This window comes from Xiphophorus maculatus, chromosome 9 (genome assembly GCF_002775205.1).
Source record: "Xiphophorus maculatus strain JP 163 A chromosome 9, X_maculatus-5.0-male, whole genome shotgun sequence".
In the NCBI taxonomy this organism is placed as follows: Eukaryota; Metazoa; Chordata; class Actinopteri; order Cyprinodontiformes; family Poeciliidae; genus Xiphophorus; species Xiphophorus maculatus.
The window spans coordinates 30,192,987-30,213,148 of record NC_036451.1 but is presented as its reverse complement, the minus strand read 5'-3'; the positions used below and the strand labels follow the sequence as shown (position 1 = coordinate 30,213,148).

The 20,162-nt window shown below is 37.4% G+C and overlaps 1 protein-coding gene across 1 annotated transcript; it reads right to left on the bottom strand.

The window, feature by feature from the left end:
• Positions 1 to 141: 141 nt before the first annotated feature.
• Positions 142 to 19,599, bottom strand: LOC106699898 (zinc finger protein 26-like). The gene is made up of 11 exons (XM_023339824.1): positions 19,419 to 19,599; positions 17,165 to 18,459; positions 12,630 to 13,230; positions 9,722 to 9,937; positions 9,292 to 9,467; positions 8,836 to 8,897; positions 7,965 to 8,214; positions 6,741 to 6,909; positions 6,528 to 6,602; positions 2,342 to 5,134; positions 142 to 1,947 (listed from the first exon to the last, which is right to left on the bottom strand). Exons 2-10 carry the CDS (start codon positions 18,442 to 18,444, stop codon positions 4,148 to 4,150), a joined length of 3,816 nt encoding a protein of 1,271 aa, XP_023195592.1. The 5' UTR covers positions 18,445 to 18,459; positions 19,419 to 19,599; the 3' UTR covers positions 142 to 1,947; positions 2,342 to 4,147.
• Between the last annotated feature and the right edge of the window lie 563 nt (positions 19,600 to 20,162).

The window sequence follows — 20,162 nt, the reverse complement described above, 5'->3', positions numbered from 1 at the left end:
TAATAATTTTAAAAACAAGTAAAGATAAAGTTGACATAAATGAAAGTCTTTATGTCAAACAAAATCCTTAAAGACATTAAAATGTAATATTTATGACTTGAAACGAAGGTCACTGCTGCGACATAAAACAGGACAAACCTACACAAAGTTGATATTTATTAGCCAAAAACAGAAACAATGGCAGATTGGAAAAAAACATGTGATTGAAAAACTGAATTTGACCTCTGAACAGAAGTAGCAACAACTCTCAGCTGTGGTTTCTGGAATAATTTCTCCCACTTGTCTTTAACTGGCTGCTGAATTTCACCACATGGAACAACAGAAAATTTCTTCCAAACATTCAACACAATGGAGGAATTAAGTGATTTTTAAAGATTGTCAGTAAGAATAACATGACAACCAAAATGAGTCCTTATAAAAAATCTTAAACAGGAAACCTATAATACTGAGAATAGAAAAAACTTTAAGTTTATAAATCAAAACTTTACATACAAAATAATGACAACAGAAGACAATAAATGAAAATTTGTCGTTAGGAAGTTTCACTGCCTCCTACAGGCCATGCATGCTACATCATTTCTATCTAAAGCGTTTTCACTCTGTGAAGTGTTTATGGAGCCGTTGTTGTATAAACAGGGTCTAAAATGTGTTTGAGAAGAGAAGAGCGTTGACTGAAGAAAGAAATGTAAAAATGTAAATTTGATATAATGAAATCTTAAAGTTTAGGGATTTATACAGCCAGTTGGACTCGGGGCGCCAGGAATGGGTCGAGTGTACAAGCCGCTTTTACAACGGAAACAAACACAAGTGGTGCGGTTGGCAGCACAGTTGCCTTGGAACAAGAAGATCCTCGGTTCGATTCCCGGCCCGGGGTCTTTCTGTTTGCATGGTGGGTTCTCTCTGGGTGCTCCAGGTTCCTCATCCAAAAACATGACTGTCAGGTTAATTGGTCTCAAAATTCTCCTTAGTTACACATGACTGTTTGTCCCTGTGATGGACTGGTGACCTGTCCAGCTGACTCCGCCTGTTGACCGCTGGAGATGGGCACCAGCGCTCCTGGTGAATCCACTGGGGATAAGAGTGAATGATAATGGACAGATGGAAAATAGAATAAAGAACCGCACCGACCCGCGGTGGAACGAAGCAATAATCTACAAAGTTTTCAAAGTTTCTCCAGTGAATTATAGCAAGCTAACATTTAGCTTAGTTTGTAAAATGAAAATATTTTACTGTTGTGTTTTTAAAAAATATATTTTCCTCTTTTATCTGTATAGGTTCTGGTTCCTTTTTCATCTGTTGAAGTTCTGGTTCTTCACCTGCAGGATTCTCCAGAGAAGCCTTGGTCTCCTTCTTTTCATCCTGAGGCCCACAGTTCAACCTGATTGGTTGAGAGCATTTTGTCTCAGTCATTTCCACTATGGACTCCTGGAAAAACAGAACAAACTAAATATTTCAATAACAGATGCATCAGAGTATGAAAATGGCTTTTTTAATTGACTGTGGGAAATGAAGTACATTTCTTTGTATTAAAGGTTTTAGGTATCAGAGAATTCTGGGTAATGGAGTAGGAATGTTTGCATGGAGCTCCATCATATATTCATTTTTTATTATAGCAGAAAACCATAAGTTTACATACCACACAAAAAAGACACATTTACCTTTTAACCAAAAAGATGCTTGGATGTTTCAGTCTTTAGTGAATCTTTATACATTAATTTCCTTCAGGAAAATCTCAGGTTTTGGAAAAGTGACACTAAACTTGAGTTAATTTGGGCTCTGATTATTTTTGTGGTAACAGACAGACAGAGCTGTAAATTATGTCAGACCTGCTGGATGGAAGCAACAACCTGAAGTCAACGGATGTTTAAATGATGATTGACCGTCGACCTTAAGCAGACCGGCAGAAGGAGCAGAGGAGAGGCGGGGTCATCTGGACAGGTCGCCAGTCTGTCATAGGAAGACATTTCCATTCATCCTTAAATCTAGAGCAATAATTCAGAAATACTTTTCATTATTTTGCAATTCAGAGAAGCTGATCCGGCAGTCTTAACAACATTTGTGATAAATGGCAGAAATATTAGGTTTCCCCAATGAAACTTTGGCAAATAAGGACCAAATATCTCCAAATTCACAGGATAATTGTGATTGATGTGAGGAATGAACAACAAAATGATTGGCAGATGTTACACAACAAATACCCAAAATTTGATGTAAGCATAAAGTCAAAGCCCCCCCCCCAAAAAAAAACAAAAAACAAACTTATTGGTATTTCTTTTAATCTGATGTGAAAATTATGAAATAACTAGTTACTAGTTACCAACTTCTGTCTGAGATAACCTACCTGCTGGAGGTTCTGGGTTTATTTGGGTTTTCCAGCTGGTTTCCAGCAGTCTGCGCTGGAAATCGACCTTTTCTCCTAGAAGACAATGTTTTTGAAATAACACCAATAATGAACCGAATATATTGTTACTGCAGACACTGCTAATGCTATATGCAAATCTGCTAATGCTATATTTACTGCTGCAGCAAGTATTAAATGAGAGGTTTAAGCGAGTAAACCATCTTAAAGGCGCTGCGCCGCCACCTTGTGGTAAAGCAGGAGAAAACTTCCTTTGAAAAAGCAACAATAAATCTAATTCTTCAGCTTCATCTGCTTAAAAGTCATAAAAAATTTAAATAAAAAAATAGCAAAAACTTTGACAAATATTTCAATAGTTAATAATTTCTTCTGTTTGTCTTTTGCGGTTTTTGAGATTATTCTATAACCCAGCACTGAAAACAACATTCCTAAACCACTCTGCCCATTAAGAGCCAGTTGGGTTACAGGTCTGGGCCCATCACATGCAGTGAAGATGGAGTCTATCTTTCCCATCAGAAATATAATCATTCATGGAAAGCGCCTTCAGAAACGGACCGTGTTATCACTGGGGCACAAAAGAGCGTCATCACAGATCCTTCCTCCCAGCAGCTGCTCAGTCTCTAACCTCACGGCTCCCAACAAACTCGGCGTTTACATCCCTGCTGTTCTTGGCACAGTAGATTCCAGTGGAGTAGATCCCTGATCGGGATTATTTTAATCTGAGTATGCTACTATTACTAACTGTGCAGTGCTGTATTTAAATGTATTGTAAATGTATTCTTATTGTGCAGTTTATTACTTTGATATTTTTACCAATTTGGATCCATGTTTGCCTTATTAACATTTTTGATTAATTATTTATGAAATTAAGTTAGAAATTGTTTAGTTAAATCTGAGCCATCATGAAGAACTTATCAGTATTTTGTGACATAGTAAATTCAAAACTACAAGCAGAAGAAACTTCATATGAAGAATCATCACTGACACTTAGTTCCAATAAAGTCCGAGAATTTATTCAAAAATAGCTTCACTTAGTAACTTTACAGCTGAATTATCTCTAAATAATCTCTAACTACTGACATGCAGTCTAGCTACTGATGGAAAAGAAAAGAAAGTTATATATACATGCATTTAATGATAAAGTTGGAAAATGAGATTAATGAACAAACTATGGCAAATGAAATGGAGTCCTGAAAAAATAACTTAAAAAAAACAGAAGACAGATCAGCAGAACCACAGTGCAGCTAAACAGCATCACAGATCAGCGCGGCCCCCTGCGGTGACCTCTGACCCCTCTGGAAGGCTTTAACTGTTCTCCAGGCTGAACTATGAAGGTGTTGTCTCCATCCAACAGAAGAAGGCAACAGTTCCTCTGAGTCTGTTAGAGGCTGAGCCCCCAAAAACACGAATCCTTGAGCTCTCCAGCTCCTTGCATTACTAGGTTCATCTTGGTAAAACGGAAGTCCAACAACTCCATCAACTGCTCTGCTGCTCCCCCCTCATCAGGCAGGGCAGGCAGTGAAGACAATTTGACAATCCTGAAAATCAGCTGTTGCAACTAATTTGGTCATTTTGATCAAAGCCACCAACTTTGTTTGCTTCTGGAACTTATTACTAGCCAAACCGAACCCACTGCTGCAAAACACATGAATTCAAAAGATTTATTACAGTTTATAGATAAAACTGGATCTTATCTCACTTGTTTGAGTCACATTACAACTTTAGATGATTTTCCACAAAATCAGCTTGTGTGTCTGACGTTCCTGGGTGACGGACAGATTTATCAATTTAACAAGGATCCTGCTTGTGAGTTTTAAGGTGAATAGCCAAGGTTCCATGACGTTTAAAAGATTTATCACATAATTTACAAACATACAACTTCAGTCTTCTGTGAGTTCTCCAATGAGCAGTTAATGAAGAATTTGAGATGAAACGTTTGCCACAAGTTACACATGAGTAAGGTTTCTCACCTGTGTGAGTTCTCAGGTGAATAGTCAGGGTACCTCGCTGTTTGAAAGATTTCTCACACAGTTTACAAGGAAAGGGTTTCTCACCTGTGTGAATTCGAAGGTGGCAAACTAAGCTGGATTTTAGAGTGAAGAATTTATGACACACCTCGCAAGAATAGCGTTGATCGCCGCGGTGCCTTTTCCTGTGATTGTTTTTTCTGGAAGAGAGAGCTGAATATTTTCCACGCTTTGGACAGGACAAAGGCTTCCTACCCAAGTGAAGAGCCAAAAATTCATCATCATCACTGTCACAGGAGGAAGTTGTTTCACCTGTTTCATGTCTCAGTGGTGAATCGTCCATATTGTCCCAGTGGCTTCTGGTGTCCTCCGGTTCCAGATCTACATCTTCCTGGATTCTTCGATGGTGATGCTGGTTCTCAGCCTCACGTTGGTTAGCAGAGAGGATCTGGTTCTGGTTTGGTTCATGGTCGTCTTTTTGCTCTGTAGTTTGAGTCACAATGAAGGTTTCAGGCTCCAGCTTCACTACAAGGTGACCTTTAACCCAATCACCATAGAGATCCACCTGCTCCTCTTTAATCTGCACAGGTTCTGATTGATCTTTAATCTGCACAGGTTCTGGTTCCTCTTTAATCTGCAGGATCTGCTCTGGTCCATGGTGGAGTATTTCACATGCAGGGTTCTCCAGAGAGGCCTTGGTCTCCTGCTTCACTACGAGCCGCCCTCCATCCTGAACGATCCACAGTTCAACACGCTCTTCTTTGATTGGTTGAGGGCTTTTTGTCTCAGCCATTGTTGCTATGGATACCTGGAAAAACGCAGAACACACACAATAATTTAATAACAGTAGCATCAGAATGTATGAATATGACTTTTATTCATCATGGAAAAGTAAATGTAATCTTTGCAATAAAGATCATAGATATCAGGGACTTCTGGGTAATCCAGTTATGGATCTTATCTTGTATTATCTATAAGTATACAGAGTTTTCTAAACACAAGCAGATTAAGGACATGGATTACTGGAACTCCGTGGCAACCAGTGAACTTCTTGTCCAATAGAGTTAAGATAACATTGAAAAATAATGGAGGCCACAAAATCTTGACACTTTGAGCACAATTTGGACATTTTTACTCACTTTTGTAGTTTAGATATAATTGGTTGTGTTCAGTTTTTGCTAAAGGGGACGGAAAATGTAATCCGATTACACTGTCCGGTGTCATAACTGGGCCTGAAATTCACTGAAGATGTTGATTATTATCTAATCAATTCCAGCAAATGTAGTTTTTACAATGAGGGAAATTCCTGCATACAATAACAGCGCAGTGTGAGAACGTCTAGCAGTTTCTCCTTCTCTTTTTAAATTATGCGACTCGGCTAATAGAACTACAGAGACCTGTTGAGCAAAGACGTTACCATGGAAACAGATTTATATCCTAAATCATTTTCATTCAGCAGCGGTGAAAAGAAACTAGACTCAGCAAGAAATGTGATTTTTAAATTTACTGAAGACACGCAGTGCAGAGAAAACATATGGAGGACTAATCCTGCCAAAACTGGTCGTGAAAATAGGAATAAATAAATGGTTTCATAAAGTTATTAATGTGAGAATTATTTCTAAACTAAGTGGATTATACAGAGTGGCAGTTATATTTCTCCAACATTTTTAATGTCATTTTCAATTTTATTTCAAATCCGATTGTTTTATTAGTTTCCTCATGTAATTATTTGAACTATTTTTATATTTTGTTAATTTAATAATTTTCAAATTTACTGTTACTTTGTTCAAATGGCTGATTTATATTATTTTCATTTCCGCTCTGTTATCTCTGTTTATTTTCAGATTTCTTCTTAAATTTTCTCATGTTGTACTTTGTTTTTCCTTCTTGCTCTTTGCAGGAGGTAAAGTGACAAAGGGAGCCTGCTGGGCAGAAATTCAGTTTCTGTCTCATCAGTCAGTATCAAAGTTCAAGCGCTAAGTTACATTTTTTATTTATTGGGTGTAATAATTTTAACATTAGCTGCTTCACCAAGTTATTTCTTTCTTTCTATTTTTCTGCCAATTTTGGCAGGATCAGACCTCCATAGGAATGAAGGAGCTTCTATAAATGTGCCGAGTTATAGCAGAAAGAGTTAATCTGGAAAGAGGTGAAAACTAGAGGAGGGATAATTGTTAGTAGTGAGGCGTGAATACACTCACAGCATGTGGGGGTCCAGGCTGGGGGCCCGGCTCCTGGACCAGCTGGCAGAGCTGCAGTGTCGGGGTCTCCTGAGCCTAAAGCAACGGATAAACAATAGAAATTAACTGAAAGTGTAACACAAAATGCATCCCTGATTCTGTCACATTCAGAAAGGGAGAGAAAAAAACGTCAGCATAACGCAGCGTTGAATCCTATGGTGAATACAGACCGACCTGGTGCAGATGAGCTGGCAAGGGAACGGCCCCGGCTCGGAGCCGGACGGTCTGACCCGTCCTGTCGAAGTCCGCTGGCCTGAAATGCTCAGTGTACAGCGAGGCCGACACACTGGCAGAAAAGTCTTTGCTTCTAGCAGCCACTTCCCTCTGCTTCCTGCGCAGAAACCTACAAGAGTTCAAGAAGCAAATAAAAAGTTTAATTCACGTCAGTTTAGTTCAGCAGGAAACATTTCTTGGTTGTTTTGGATCTGGAGCTTAGAAAAATTTAGACCGACAAGTAAACATGAATGCAAGTTCTGGAAAAAATCAAGTTCTGAAAAAAGTAAAGTTATTGATCTACTTTACTAATAATACTGTGATGTAGAAATGTGCAAAGTTCTAAATGTACAGAAAGAAAAATCACTGGATTTGTTTGTCACAATAATGAGAAGTCATAATAATACAAGAAAAAGTTACAATATTATAAGAGTAAAGTTGTCATAAGACAAGAATAATGGTTTTACAAATAATAAAAGACTTGATCTATAGACACATTAGAATCAAATTCTCATCAGTTCAAAGACTTTCAAACAATTTTGTAAATGAAACAAAAGCCTGATGATCACATCAGATGTTCAAACTCTACCAAAGCTTTTTTTCTCTTTAAAACATTTTTTATATAATTTTACAACTTTCCTCTCATAACATAACCTTTATTCTGCCATTATTATGACTTTATCCTCATAATTTGGAATAATCTCTTAATCCACCCCTAATAATCCATCATACTGAGAGCTGTGGAAAAATGAATCTGATTAGATTTATAACCGTCTTTAGCAGAGACTAAAAGTACTTAAAAAATAAAAAAGAGAAAATAACAGGCACATTTGTTATTTTAATAAAGCATTTTGTATATTTGTGTTTGAACTGTTCAGGTTTCAGTTACAACAGAATTTTTTCTTGTATAGCATCCATAAGCTATTACTCTAAGCTAGAGTTTTATTATATTAGTTTTATTATATTACAGTTTTACTATATTAGTTTTATTATATTAGCGTGTTCTTTTAGGAAATGGTTTAGCTGTTTTAGAGTAGCAAAACTAAATTTATGTTATTTAACCTCCAGACATTTAATGAGTTTTAATTTCATCTAAATCGACATGCAGTAAAGTTGGAGGAACATAAAATGGATCTGAGTTGATTTTTAAAAGCATCAGAAAGATCTTACTAAACTCCCACTGACTCTGCAGAGTTTCCCCGTTTGTCCTCGGTCACCATGAAACTGTCAGATGTTGCGATGCTTCCTGCTGAATTTTCTTTTTGTGTCTTTCCATAAAGATTCCTCCGCAGCTTCATGTTTTCCCGCCGAAGAAGTTTGTTTTTCAGCACCAGTTCAGAAATCTTCGTGGCATAAATCTCTTGATCTGCTTTCAGCTGTCGCTTCAAAGCCTCGTTTTCAGCGACCAGTTCCAGCTTTCCCCGTGCAGAAAGCCCTGAAAAGAAACAATATGCACAGCATCAGAATGATATTTCAAAGAACAAATAAGAAAAATGCATAACAGACATCTTTGCAGTTGACAGAAAAGCTACTGGACTACAAAGAATCATTCAAACATGTTGCCATGACAAAAGTGACCAAAACCTATGTCACAAATGGCACATGGAGAAAATAAACTAATCACTGCTTCAGATTTTGGTTGAATAATGATACGTATGACTTAACAAAAAACTGATAGAAAAAACATCCAAAGCATTTTTACAGCAGCAGCAACAATAAAAAGATTGGCAGAAATATGTGTGAACACCAATGGAAACGTGTTACTGAGTCAGTTTTGTTTTGCTGCAGCTTCTGCTGATGGAAAACTATGTGAACATGGAAATGTTGGAGTCTTGGAAATAAAATGTAATAAATAATAACATTTTCTACTATGAATATGAAACCAAGTGAAGTAAATCAGAATGTGAGATTTCCTTTTGGAAGTGATGTGAACATAATGTTCTAACATGAAATTATCAGTGGTGCACATATAAACTAGATATTTTTGACAGTATTTTTGTCAAACTGTCAAAAATATTTCCTGTGCATCACAATTTATGTGTTCAAAAATACAAACTTAGTGAAGAAGTCTTAACAGCAGCATCAGAGCGTCCCGGCTGTGAGCGACGGAGGCTGTCACTGCAGAGAGATTTTTGTTTAATAAATTACTAAATTATTATCAATCAGTCATTACGTTTCTTGCACATTTTCTGACTAATGGCTAGTTCAGATTATTTACTGCGGAGGTGAATTATGTAACTTTTATTAAAACTATTTTTAGCATATGTGTTGAATCTGTCACCATGTTGTGACAATATGAGACAAATAATCCATAAAATAAAAACTGGAGCTCTGATTGGTTGTTTGGTCAGGATGTTTTTCTTCATACAATGGAGGAGAAGATGGAGGAGATCGATCTTCTCACAGATTATCTCTCTCATCAGCCGTCTCAACATGGTGACAGTTTCAAGAAATATGTTTAAAAAATTGGTCAAAAAAGTTAAAAAAAATAATAAACTACGTGTTCATGTACCCCAAGTGGCTAAGTGTGTCTTCTTGTTTTGATGCTGGGGATCCGTGGCGCCGGGTCTGGGTCCGGGTCCGGGTCCGGTCCCGGAGACGCCCGACTGGTTTGGAGGTTTTTGAGGCTTTGGGATCAAAAGAAACCGGATCTGGAAATCTGTCTGTCGGCTTGCCTTCTGGAAAATGCTGAAAAACAAACAGCAACATAAGAAGTGCTGACCTGTAAATGCAATAGTTACATGTTTCCATGCTTCTATAGTGCTTCCCTGGGCAAACATGTAGTCAGTGTTCTATTGGCTAATTTTACAACTTATGAAAAGTTGTAACAATGGGTTCTGGGTCATCTGATCATAAACAAAGAGTAGGCTTACTATCCACAACATACACCTTCAAACTATCTATCAATCATGCAATGCCGTTATGAAATTAATTGCAGTTACCTTCGTGCAGACGAACATGTGGTAGTTTCCATTAATCATAGTTTCATTCAAGCGAGTATGAGGTCGACCGCAGGCCTTGATCCATCGTTTACATTTGTCCAGACTCCGTTTGGGTTTGGGAAACGGAATAAAGTGAATCCCGCCCTCTAGGCGCTCCGGGTAGCGGGTGTCGGAATTGCACGTTCCCCACTGACAACGTTTAACCATGATTCCGTTATTTTACACCAAATCTCTGCGGAACCCCGCCAATGTTGTCGGAGGTAAAGATGGCTTCCGTTCCTCCAGGTAAGGGGCGTTTCACTGGATTCTGACCGCGGATTGGTCAGTTGCTGCGCTGACGGACAGGCGGCGTCATGCGGTCGTGACCATGTTTGAGTCAGACGCGTTTGTTTAGCAAAGACACGTTAGTCTAAAGTTAGGTTGATGCAAAAGTTTAAGCAACACGATAATACGCATGTTTCCATCCTTACCTGTGACAGGTAACACCGCTGGTTACTGGCAGCGGTTACAACTCAACCCAGAACATGAATGAAGAATCTTCTTCTTATAATATCGAATAGATTCTGTAATGTATAGATTATATAAAGAATAGATAATCAATACTACTGAGAACCTGCTGCAGAGGTGACGCTGTTAGCGCGTTGTTGTTTACTTCCGCCGGAAATGTTCTTCTTCTTTTATAGCAAGCAAGCAACTGCCAGGTGAATACCGCCACCTAGTGTAGCAACACATCCATTAAGTTTTCATTTTGCATAATGACGATAAATAAATAGTGCTTTCCATTGACAAACTAAATTTATTCCCAGAATCACGATGTATAACACTTCAACTGAAATATCATAACTAAACATGGATATTTATTATTAACATAAATAAATAAGCATGAAACAGCGACCCTGTCTCCATTAATATCCCTGCTGTAACGTAAAAACTTCTGCTTTAAACTAACGGTGAGACTTAGCAGAGTTTCAACGAGGCAGAATGTGTATTTGTTCAACTGTATCAGAGGAAAAGTTTTCACATTTATTCACCAGATGAAAACCAAACTGCAGCAAGAGAAAATGACATTAATTTACAGAAAACAATGTGTTTCTGTAAACAGAGAAAGGAAAGCAATGAAGACTGGAACATTGAGATTATCATTACAGAATTAACATTCATATAATAAGATACAAAAAGGAAGAAAAACAAAACAAGAATTTTAAAAAGTCATAACTATGAATCTAATTCAATAAAAAAAGAAAAATATTGAGACTAAAACTCCCCAGAGTCCAGAGCCTTCAGCATCTCAGGCCTTAGTGTCTCTGTTCGTCCATCAGATGTTTCCAGCTCAACCTCTTCACTCGTTTGGGTTTAGCAGTTCTGTTCAGTGGTTTCCCCGAGCCACCAGATCAAATTCAAGACCAGGCGGTGAAAGGTTAACAGTTCTGCTTCTCTCTTCAACCAGAGTGTCCAAGTTGTGATGCCACAGGTCTGATCTTAAACCTGGCAGGCTGGTGCCAAGTGCACCTATGAACCGTATTATGCTCTGACACACGCAAATGTTTTCAGTAAGTCGTATTTAGTTGATTTTAATGTCAAAACAAACTTAATGTTACCAAACTATGACTGTCTCACACCTTAGAGCTTCAGCAGTCAAATAGTAAAACTGGAAATGTGGAAAAATGTTGTGACTGAATGAAATCCTCACAGTTGATTAGGTGGAATAGGTTCACAAAATCAAAGGAAAGTTTTATTTTTCAACTCCTGGAAGCTGTTTTATATTAGAACAAAACTGAAATATATGAAATCTTAAAAGAAAATCTGCTGCTGCAGGAGGAGTTTGAATAATTTTAATAGTTTTATGTCTGCAAAGAAGTGTTACTGGACATGTTCTTGCTCTGTGTGGAATAAATACCTGCCAAAAAAACCACACACAATGGTTTAAAGACAATATAAATATATACAAAAAAATTATGAAAATTACACTGCCTATAGAACACTTTTAAAATTTTTCATTAAAATGTTTAAATAAATCGCAAGTAACAAAACAACTTAGAAAACTCAATCTGTAAGAAATAAGATATTAAAAGATATCTGGAAACAACACAAGATCTTAACAGTGTCATAATCGGCCCTGCCCGGTAACAACAGGACAGATTATAAAGGTCAAATAAAAACACAGAAATCAGTGAACCAGTGACTCTGTAAACAGAAACCACATCATAGATTAAGCAGAAACAGATTTATTCCAAGCTTGATGATGAAAAAGTAAGAAATAAAGTTTCTATGAACAAAATAAATCAATAGGAGCAGTTTGAGGATCATGTGCAACAGCTGCACACAAATACAAGAGAACTGACCGTAGAATCATCTGGCGACACCTGCTGGTTTTACTGGGAAACTGTTACTGATGTGAAAATAATTATATCCATGATCACTTTTAAATTCATCCAAATATGTAAAACTATGTAATTGGCTATGATAAAATGAGCAACAAATACCAACAATGGCATTATTGATATAATTATTATAAGATATTACTGGAAGAGCACAAATGTGGAGAAAATGTTTATTAGGGGCTTACAGTGGAAAATGCTTGGATTCGTTCTGTCACAGAGTTTTCTGGATTGAAGGCCATGTTTTAGTTTGAAATCTACTCAAGCGCTTGTAGAAGAGGCTTGATAATTCAAAATTATTCTTATCTTCACCAATAGATGGTTCTGCGACTCAAAATATAGAGGTTGGACTATTCGCAAAATAAGTTATAAAAATAAAAGCATTCTGATTCTGAAATGATTCTGATTTTAAGTAACAAATAGTATTTATACCAGTTTAGTAAAATATCTGATGATATATACTGTGTTAAGTCAATGTGCATTTGAGAGCAAAGAATTCATCACATAATTCATGACAAGATGGCGTCTTATCTGTGAGTTCTCATGTGTCGATTGAGAACATTTCTCCATCTGAAAGATTTCTCACACAATTCGCAAGAATACGGCTTTTCACCCGTGTGAGTCCTCATGTGACAAGTCAAATCGTTATTCTCTCGAAAAGATTTCTCACACATGTCACAAGAGTACGGTTTCTCACCTGTGTGAGTTCTCATGTGGACTGTCAAGGTGCTTTGCTTGTTGAAAGCTTTTCCACAATTCAGACATGAGAAAGGTTTCTCACCCGTGTGAGTCGTTATGTGATAAGCCAACTGACTACTGCCACTGTAGGATTTACCACAAACTTTACAGGAATAAGGTTTCTCACCTGTATGCGTTCTCATGTGTCGTACCAAATTACTACGATCTCGATAGGCTTTTTCACACAACTCACAGGGATATGGCTTCTCACCTGTGTGAGTTCTCATGTGTGCAGTCAGGGCAGGTTGCCTGGGGAAACCTTTCCCACAGGTCCCACAGGAGAAAGGCTTCTCACCTGTGTGCGTTCGCATGTGACAAATCAAATTACTGCTGTTAATGAAAGATTTATCACATAGTTTGCAAGCAAAAGGCTTCTCTCCTGTATGAGTCCTCATATGCACAGTTAGGATTTGTCGAGTAGTGAAACATTTTCCACATACGTCACATAATGGTAATTTCTTTTTATGTCTCTTTAGCTTAGTGTTGTCCACATTGTCACCTTGTTTTCTGTATTTTTTGTGTCTTTTCTCCTTCAGCTTTCTCTTATCATTTGATCCGGAGCCTTGATGATTGATTACTTGCTGTTGTTGGTGTTCAGCTTCAGGGGGTGTAGAAAATGGTAGATGATTCTTAATTGTTTCACTGGAGTCTTTTTGATCTACAGGAGGAGTCTGAGTACAGCGACCAGCATCCTTTTTCACCAAAACTTCCTCTACATCCTGAAAGACGCAGAATTCAACTTGTTCATCTTTTACTTGCCAAGCTTCCTCTTTCACCTCAATGATCTGCTTTGGCTCCTCCAGTTCGGTATTTCCAAGTTCTGGTTCTTGGTGGAAGATTTTCTCAGATGGAGGAGACAACTTTAAGGTGTCACTCTCCTGCTTTATTACAAAATGTCCATCCAGATCCTTGCAGATTTGCTTCTGTTCTTCCTTAATCTGGACCACCTTCACCTCCGGTACATTGTGGAATATTTGCTCATCATCAGTACTCACTGTAGAGGCGTTGGTCTCCTGCTTCACTAAAAGTGGTTTTTTATCCTGTTTTTCATTAATAGATTGAGGTTCTGGTTCCTCTTTCATTTCATTGATCTGTTGTAGTTCTGATTCCTCGTGTTCCTCGTTTAAATCTACAGTGTCTGATATCTTTTGATCAAGTGTTGAGTTCCTTTCTTCATTTATGAGAAAGTGATCCGCAACAACCTTCCACGTAGTAACAGACATGATGCTGTAGAAGTCCTGAAAGAACAGCACAACATTAATAGTTTCGTTAAAAAAAAAAGTATTTTGATAGATAATGGGAAAAAACTAAATGTAGATAATATTTTAATTAATTGTTTTTTCTACTATTTTCAAATTGAGAAAATATGTAACAATGGAGACATGGCTACTAAAATAACTCCAAGAACTGATTAAAGATTCATCCAGGAGGTCACAGAAGAGGCCAGGACTACATTTAAAGCTCATTCAGTCTCATTTGCTAAAAGAACATTTTGCTAATAAAGTAAAAACCCTTCAGATGTGTTGCAATACTGACTGCTACAGGAGAACCTTCCTGCCCACAGAATCACCATCAACAACTCTTTTGAGATACTTGGATGATAAGTTATGATATTTAATTTCCCTTAATGCTAACGTATCCTGGAATTTAACTGAACTGAAACTACATGAAACCATGTAGACACCAAAACAGTCAGTACTTCAATGAAGATGTTTGTGACAAATAGAATAAATAAAAATTAATAAAGGTCCTGATCATCATGGAAAAGTGCATAAGCTTTTATTTTTGTGAGGTTTTTTATGTGATAATTGTTTTGGTGTTCAGTTAAACTGAAAATCATTTTCAAAAAGTAGATTTTCTTTTATGTTAAAAATTTGATTTCCAGCTTTGCAAATAATGTTTGAGCTCTTTATAAAGAAAATGAGAAACATTGTTAAAACATTGGTTTTTTTAACAAACATTGTTTTTTTCTGTTTGTGAAATAGAATAACAGTAAATGTTCACCTATACTTATTAATTTGGTCATTTTTTTCACTCACGCCACAATTACGTACGTTTTGGGTTAATAAATACACTATAATTCTGGTATTTTTCAGAAGATCCTGAAGGAGTATGTCACATCATTGGCAGGAATTATTCAGCAGAACATCTGCCTTAGCAAAACAAAATCTAGATTTGGAAGCGGCCTAGTCAAAGCCCAAATTTAAATCTGATTGGGATGCATGTTTAAATGCTCACAAACCATCCAATGTGGAAGAATAAAATAGTTTCAGTAAACAAAAGTGGGCCTGAATGCCTCCCATGTGATGAACATGACTCATTTATCAATGATCAATAACATTATTTGTAAGTACTTGGATTATATAAGTGTGGTATTCTGTAATATTTTACCTTCAGATAACGTAAAATTAACATAATTAGCCAGAAACAAAACTATTGCCAATATTTAAACAAGGTAAATTAAATGTTTCATAAACTTACCTTGTATATCAAGGTTCCGTCGGGCGGGCTGCCCTAGATCAGCCACCCCAACCAAATGATCATCCGCGGTATCAACTAGTTCCCTGAACGTATTCTCTGTATTCCAGTATCAGTTCATTCAGAACCGTACAGTTTACAGACCCGGAGGTTCCGAGATGGTTTGGGTTTTCCAGCTGGTATCCAGCAGTCTGAGCTGATGATCGATCTCTTCCTCCTAAAAGTCGTTGTTGAATATTTGAGCAGCAGCAAGTCGCTCTGATGAAGAACTGAAGATGTTGTTACTGCAGACGCTGAAACGTTCAGCTCACACAGCAGAACCCGCTTCCTAACCGACGGTAAACAGGAGGAACCCTGGTAGCTAACGTTACTAGCCTTCTGTTGTTTACTTCCGCTGAATGTCCCACGCGGAGATGTACACCAGAAACAAGAGCGCATCATAAGTTCCGCCCCCAGCACGAAACTGAACCTGGCTTCCGATTTCAATTTTTATTTTGTATTACAAAATGTTCAGTGGCTTAGATATTCTAAGTTTCAAAATGGTAAATAATTTTATTAAAATTAAACAGTTAGCCAAACTATCATAAGTAAATGATATATTTTGGAATACTTTCTCCAACCATATTTTAATCTAGTGGGTGAACTCAGATTCTTATTAAAATTAGAATTTTTTTTTTTAAAATCCATTAAATTGTCCACATTTTATTAACAAGCTCTCCTGGCTTACATGCACAATTTCTCTTAAACTAATATGGAACACCTGCAATATTATGTATAATATACTTTTTTATATTTGAACACTGCTGCCTTTGTACTTATAATCTTCTTTTTATCTGTTCTGGCTTAAAAACTAGATATGTAGACTCTAAACCCAAACTGGAATATTCTACACTTGTAGCAATAAAACTCAGTTTTTAGTTTTTAAAACCTTCACTTGCTTCTCTGATCCCAACAAACTCAGTGTTTGTGTTTCTTGAAATGACTTTTTGTAAAGTGCCTTGTGAGATATTTGAAAGTGAATCACCACTACACAAAACACTCTGACATGAATTACTAGTTTTTGATATTTTTTTTACTACTTGTCTGTTTTATGTAAACTTACGCACACTCAACACTTATCAAAGTAATGGGTACGAATTGTGAACTTGTTAACTTTTAAATGCAAGTCGGTGGAAAGACAAAAAGCAAAAAACCAATTTAAAGAATGAATGTAAATAGTTTAATCATCCAAACATAACATATTTTAATCATCTGAAGCAGGATACCTCTAATACTCAGGAAGAACAAATCAATAATAAAAACCCTTATTTTAACACTTCATTCATGTTATATCATCACATAAAGCTGTAAGCTTTGTTGAAAAAACATTTTTAAAAGTTGCTTTACATGACATGCAAGTTACAAAATAATCCCCAGATATAAAATACAGCAATCAGTAATAAAATGATGGGGAAACCCAAGCAAAATAAAAACATGTTAAAAAGGGTGTATTCTGATGAGATTTATAAACATTTCTATCACAACATCTTTTGGAAGCCCCTCTGGCCAATCAGAAATCACCAGTAGAGGCAGTGGTTTCCTGCCTGTGACCAGCTGGCTTGGTGATTCAGGGGTGTAACAGAGGAGGGTTGACTTCAACCCCCTGTATCATCATATGATTTTGATGATGGGATTTGACAAAATGTAGTTTGCTGCGTGTTTCAAAATTGACTATTGTGTTATGTTTTAATCATGTAAATCATTTCGAACTGCCTTGTTGCTGAAATGTGCTACAACAATAAACCTGCCTAGTTTGTGAATCAGAGAGCACCTCTACTGTCGCAGAACTTCCTGGTTGGCATTTTTACATTTGTGTTTAGTCAAACTAAATTTGACAGTGAAGGATTCACCACATGCTTCACAGGAGTAAGGCTTCTCACCTGTATGAATCCTCATGTGCACGGTCAAATTATTCTGCTTGGTGAAACCTTTTCCACAGATCTGACATGAGAATGGCTTCTCTCCCGTGTGAGTTCTAATATGACGAGCCAGATCGCTGCTCTGTCTGAAAGATTTGTCACACAAGTCACAAGAATATGGTTTCTCCCCTGTGTGCGTTCGGAGGTGGCGGGCCAGATCGCTGCTTTGAATAAAAGATTTATCACATAGGTCACATGGAAAAGGCTTCTCACCTGTGTGGGTCCTCATGTGATAACTCAGGGTAGTTTTCTGGATAAAACCTTTACCACAGACCAGACAGGTGAAAGGTTTCTCACCGGTGTGGGTTCTCATGTGGACTGTCAGGTCAGACTGAGCAGTAAAACCTTTTCCACACGTCAGGCATGGGAAAGGTTTTTCAGGTGTGTGAGTTCTCATGTGTTTGATCAAATGACTGCTGTCGGTCAAAGATTTACCGCACACTTCACACGAGTAGGGCTTCTCACCTGTGTGTGTTCTCAGATGAATGGTGAGATGACTGTTGTCGTTAAAGGATTTACCACAAAACTGACAGGAATATGGTGTCTCGCCTGTGTGAGTTCTGATGTGACGGGCCAAATCATTGCTCCTCCTGAAAGATTTATCACACAGCTCACAAGGGTACGGCTTCTCACCTGTGTGAGTTCTCATGTGGACGGTCAAGTTGTACTGCTTGTTAAAACCTCTTCCACAAGTCAGGCAGGAGAAAGGTTTCTCATCTGCTTGAGGTATCATATGACTAGCCAACTCATTATGCTGCATGAAAGAATTACCACAAAACTCAAAAACATTTGGTTGTTCTTCATCCTGATTACCACAGAGGTCCTCCCGCTCCTGTTTGATCTCTACAGGCTCTGGTTCCTCCTTCGTCTCCATCATCTGCTGCTGCTCTGGTTCGTCCTGAAGTGCTTCCCCATAATCAGGACTCTCCATGGAGGTGGAGGTTTCAGCCTCTTGCTTCACCAAAACCTGCCCTTCATCCTGAAAGACGCACAACTCAATCTGTTCTTCTTTAATCACTCGAGGTTCTGGATCTTCTTTCTCAGTCGTCAGGGGTTCTGGTTCTTCTTTTATTTCCACACCGTTTGGTAAATCATGGTCAAGCAGATAGCTTGACCTCTGTTTGCTAATGAGAATGTGATCAGCATCAACCTCCCAAGTAATAACCGACATGATGCTGTGGAAGACCTGAGGAAGTCAAAAACAGGAAATTAGTAACTGTTTAATAAAGAACATTTATGTCTTTTTTTTGACAATGTTTGATGAAAAGACAATGTTGGATGAAAAAGAACTAATCACAACCAGCACTTCCAAATACCGCACTAAGCTGCAGAAACAACAAAACAAAATGGCAGGATAAGAAAAACGCAAAAGATGATAAAATAAACTCTTAAATTCTGTAACCTAAGAATAAATGTAATACACAATTAAGCTTTTCTAATTGTGAAATCGTAATTCACAATTATGCTTTCATTTTAGGTTATATTCCCTTATTTGTTGAACTAAAATGTAACGTGTGAAAAATATTTAATAATTTAACTGCAGACTTTTAGAGTTAGACCTTGGAGATAATCCTGTCAGCTCACACACCCCACACTTTTAAAACTTTGCAGTGCATCTGCAAAAGAGAGTTTGGACTCTCCTTTTTGTCATCATTAACTTAAGAAATTTTTATTATTAATTAACAATCTGATTCAGCACTCACATCGTAGTTATGAAAACCATTTGTGAAAAATAGCTGATTTATTTTGTATTCCTGAGGACAGTATGCCACTCCCAAGATGGCGGACCTAAAGACGTTACGTTCTTGCGGAGCAAAGAAACCCCCAGATGTGGAGTTTTGAGCTCCATCTCAAGTTGATCTCCAGTCACAACAACATACGAGTTTATTTGTAACACCAGTAGATCTCAATAAAAAAAAGCTGAATATTAATTGGAAACGTTTAGTTTGGCAGCTTCTGTTTTAAAAGTTGTTGATGAACTGCCTATATTTTGTCCCCGCTTACTCTCTTATGTAAAATATTAACATAAAGGTGATTAACGACAACAAATTGATTAACTAACTGACTCATCTTTCCACCTCAGCTACATTTTCATCATATTCTTTCCACCCTGTTAGTTCATTCAGGACCGTGCAGTTAACATACCTGCAGGTTGAGATAATTTTGGTTTTCCAGCTGGTATCAGCAGCGCGGCTGATGTTGAAACCAAGATATAATTACCCCAGATACTGAAATATTCAGCTCACACAGCAGAAACCGTCTCATAAACGACGATAAACTGAAGGAAGCCTGGAAGCTAACGCTGCTAGCGCCCGGTTGTTTACTTCCGCCGGATGTCTCACACAAAGATTTACACCAGAAACTGGGTTTGTGCTTAAGGTTCCGCCTTCAAACATAAACGTTTGTTTTTCTACAGAAGCTTTTCATTTAATTTTGTCTCGTTTTCTTCTGCTTATTTTGATTTCCAATACAGAGGACACTTGGCCCAGTCCTGAAACATTTCAGTCATACTGCTTGAGTTAAGGAGACTTTTGATTTTAAAACATTTAAAGTGTACCTTCTCTATGTGGTTAGAAAGAATAGTTAAACTTCAAATAGGCTTTCTCAAGTCAACAAGTACAAAAATGATTTACATTCAGATTAAATAATTATTTTCCAGTTATTAATTGAAGGCAACTCAACCAGTTGTCTTTAACCTTGATATAAAGGAACCTTTTTTCACCTGTTTAAAAGGGTTTTAAAAATGTATTTCAGACTTCAGAAGCATAAAAACTGAATGTTGCTTCTCTCCATGTTTGGTTTGATTCTGGGGATGCAGAGTGGACCAGAACCAGAAAACCTGCGTGGCCTGGAGTATTGATAAAACAGTTCAATGTCTGACAGGAAAAA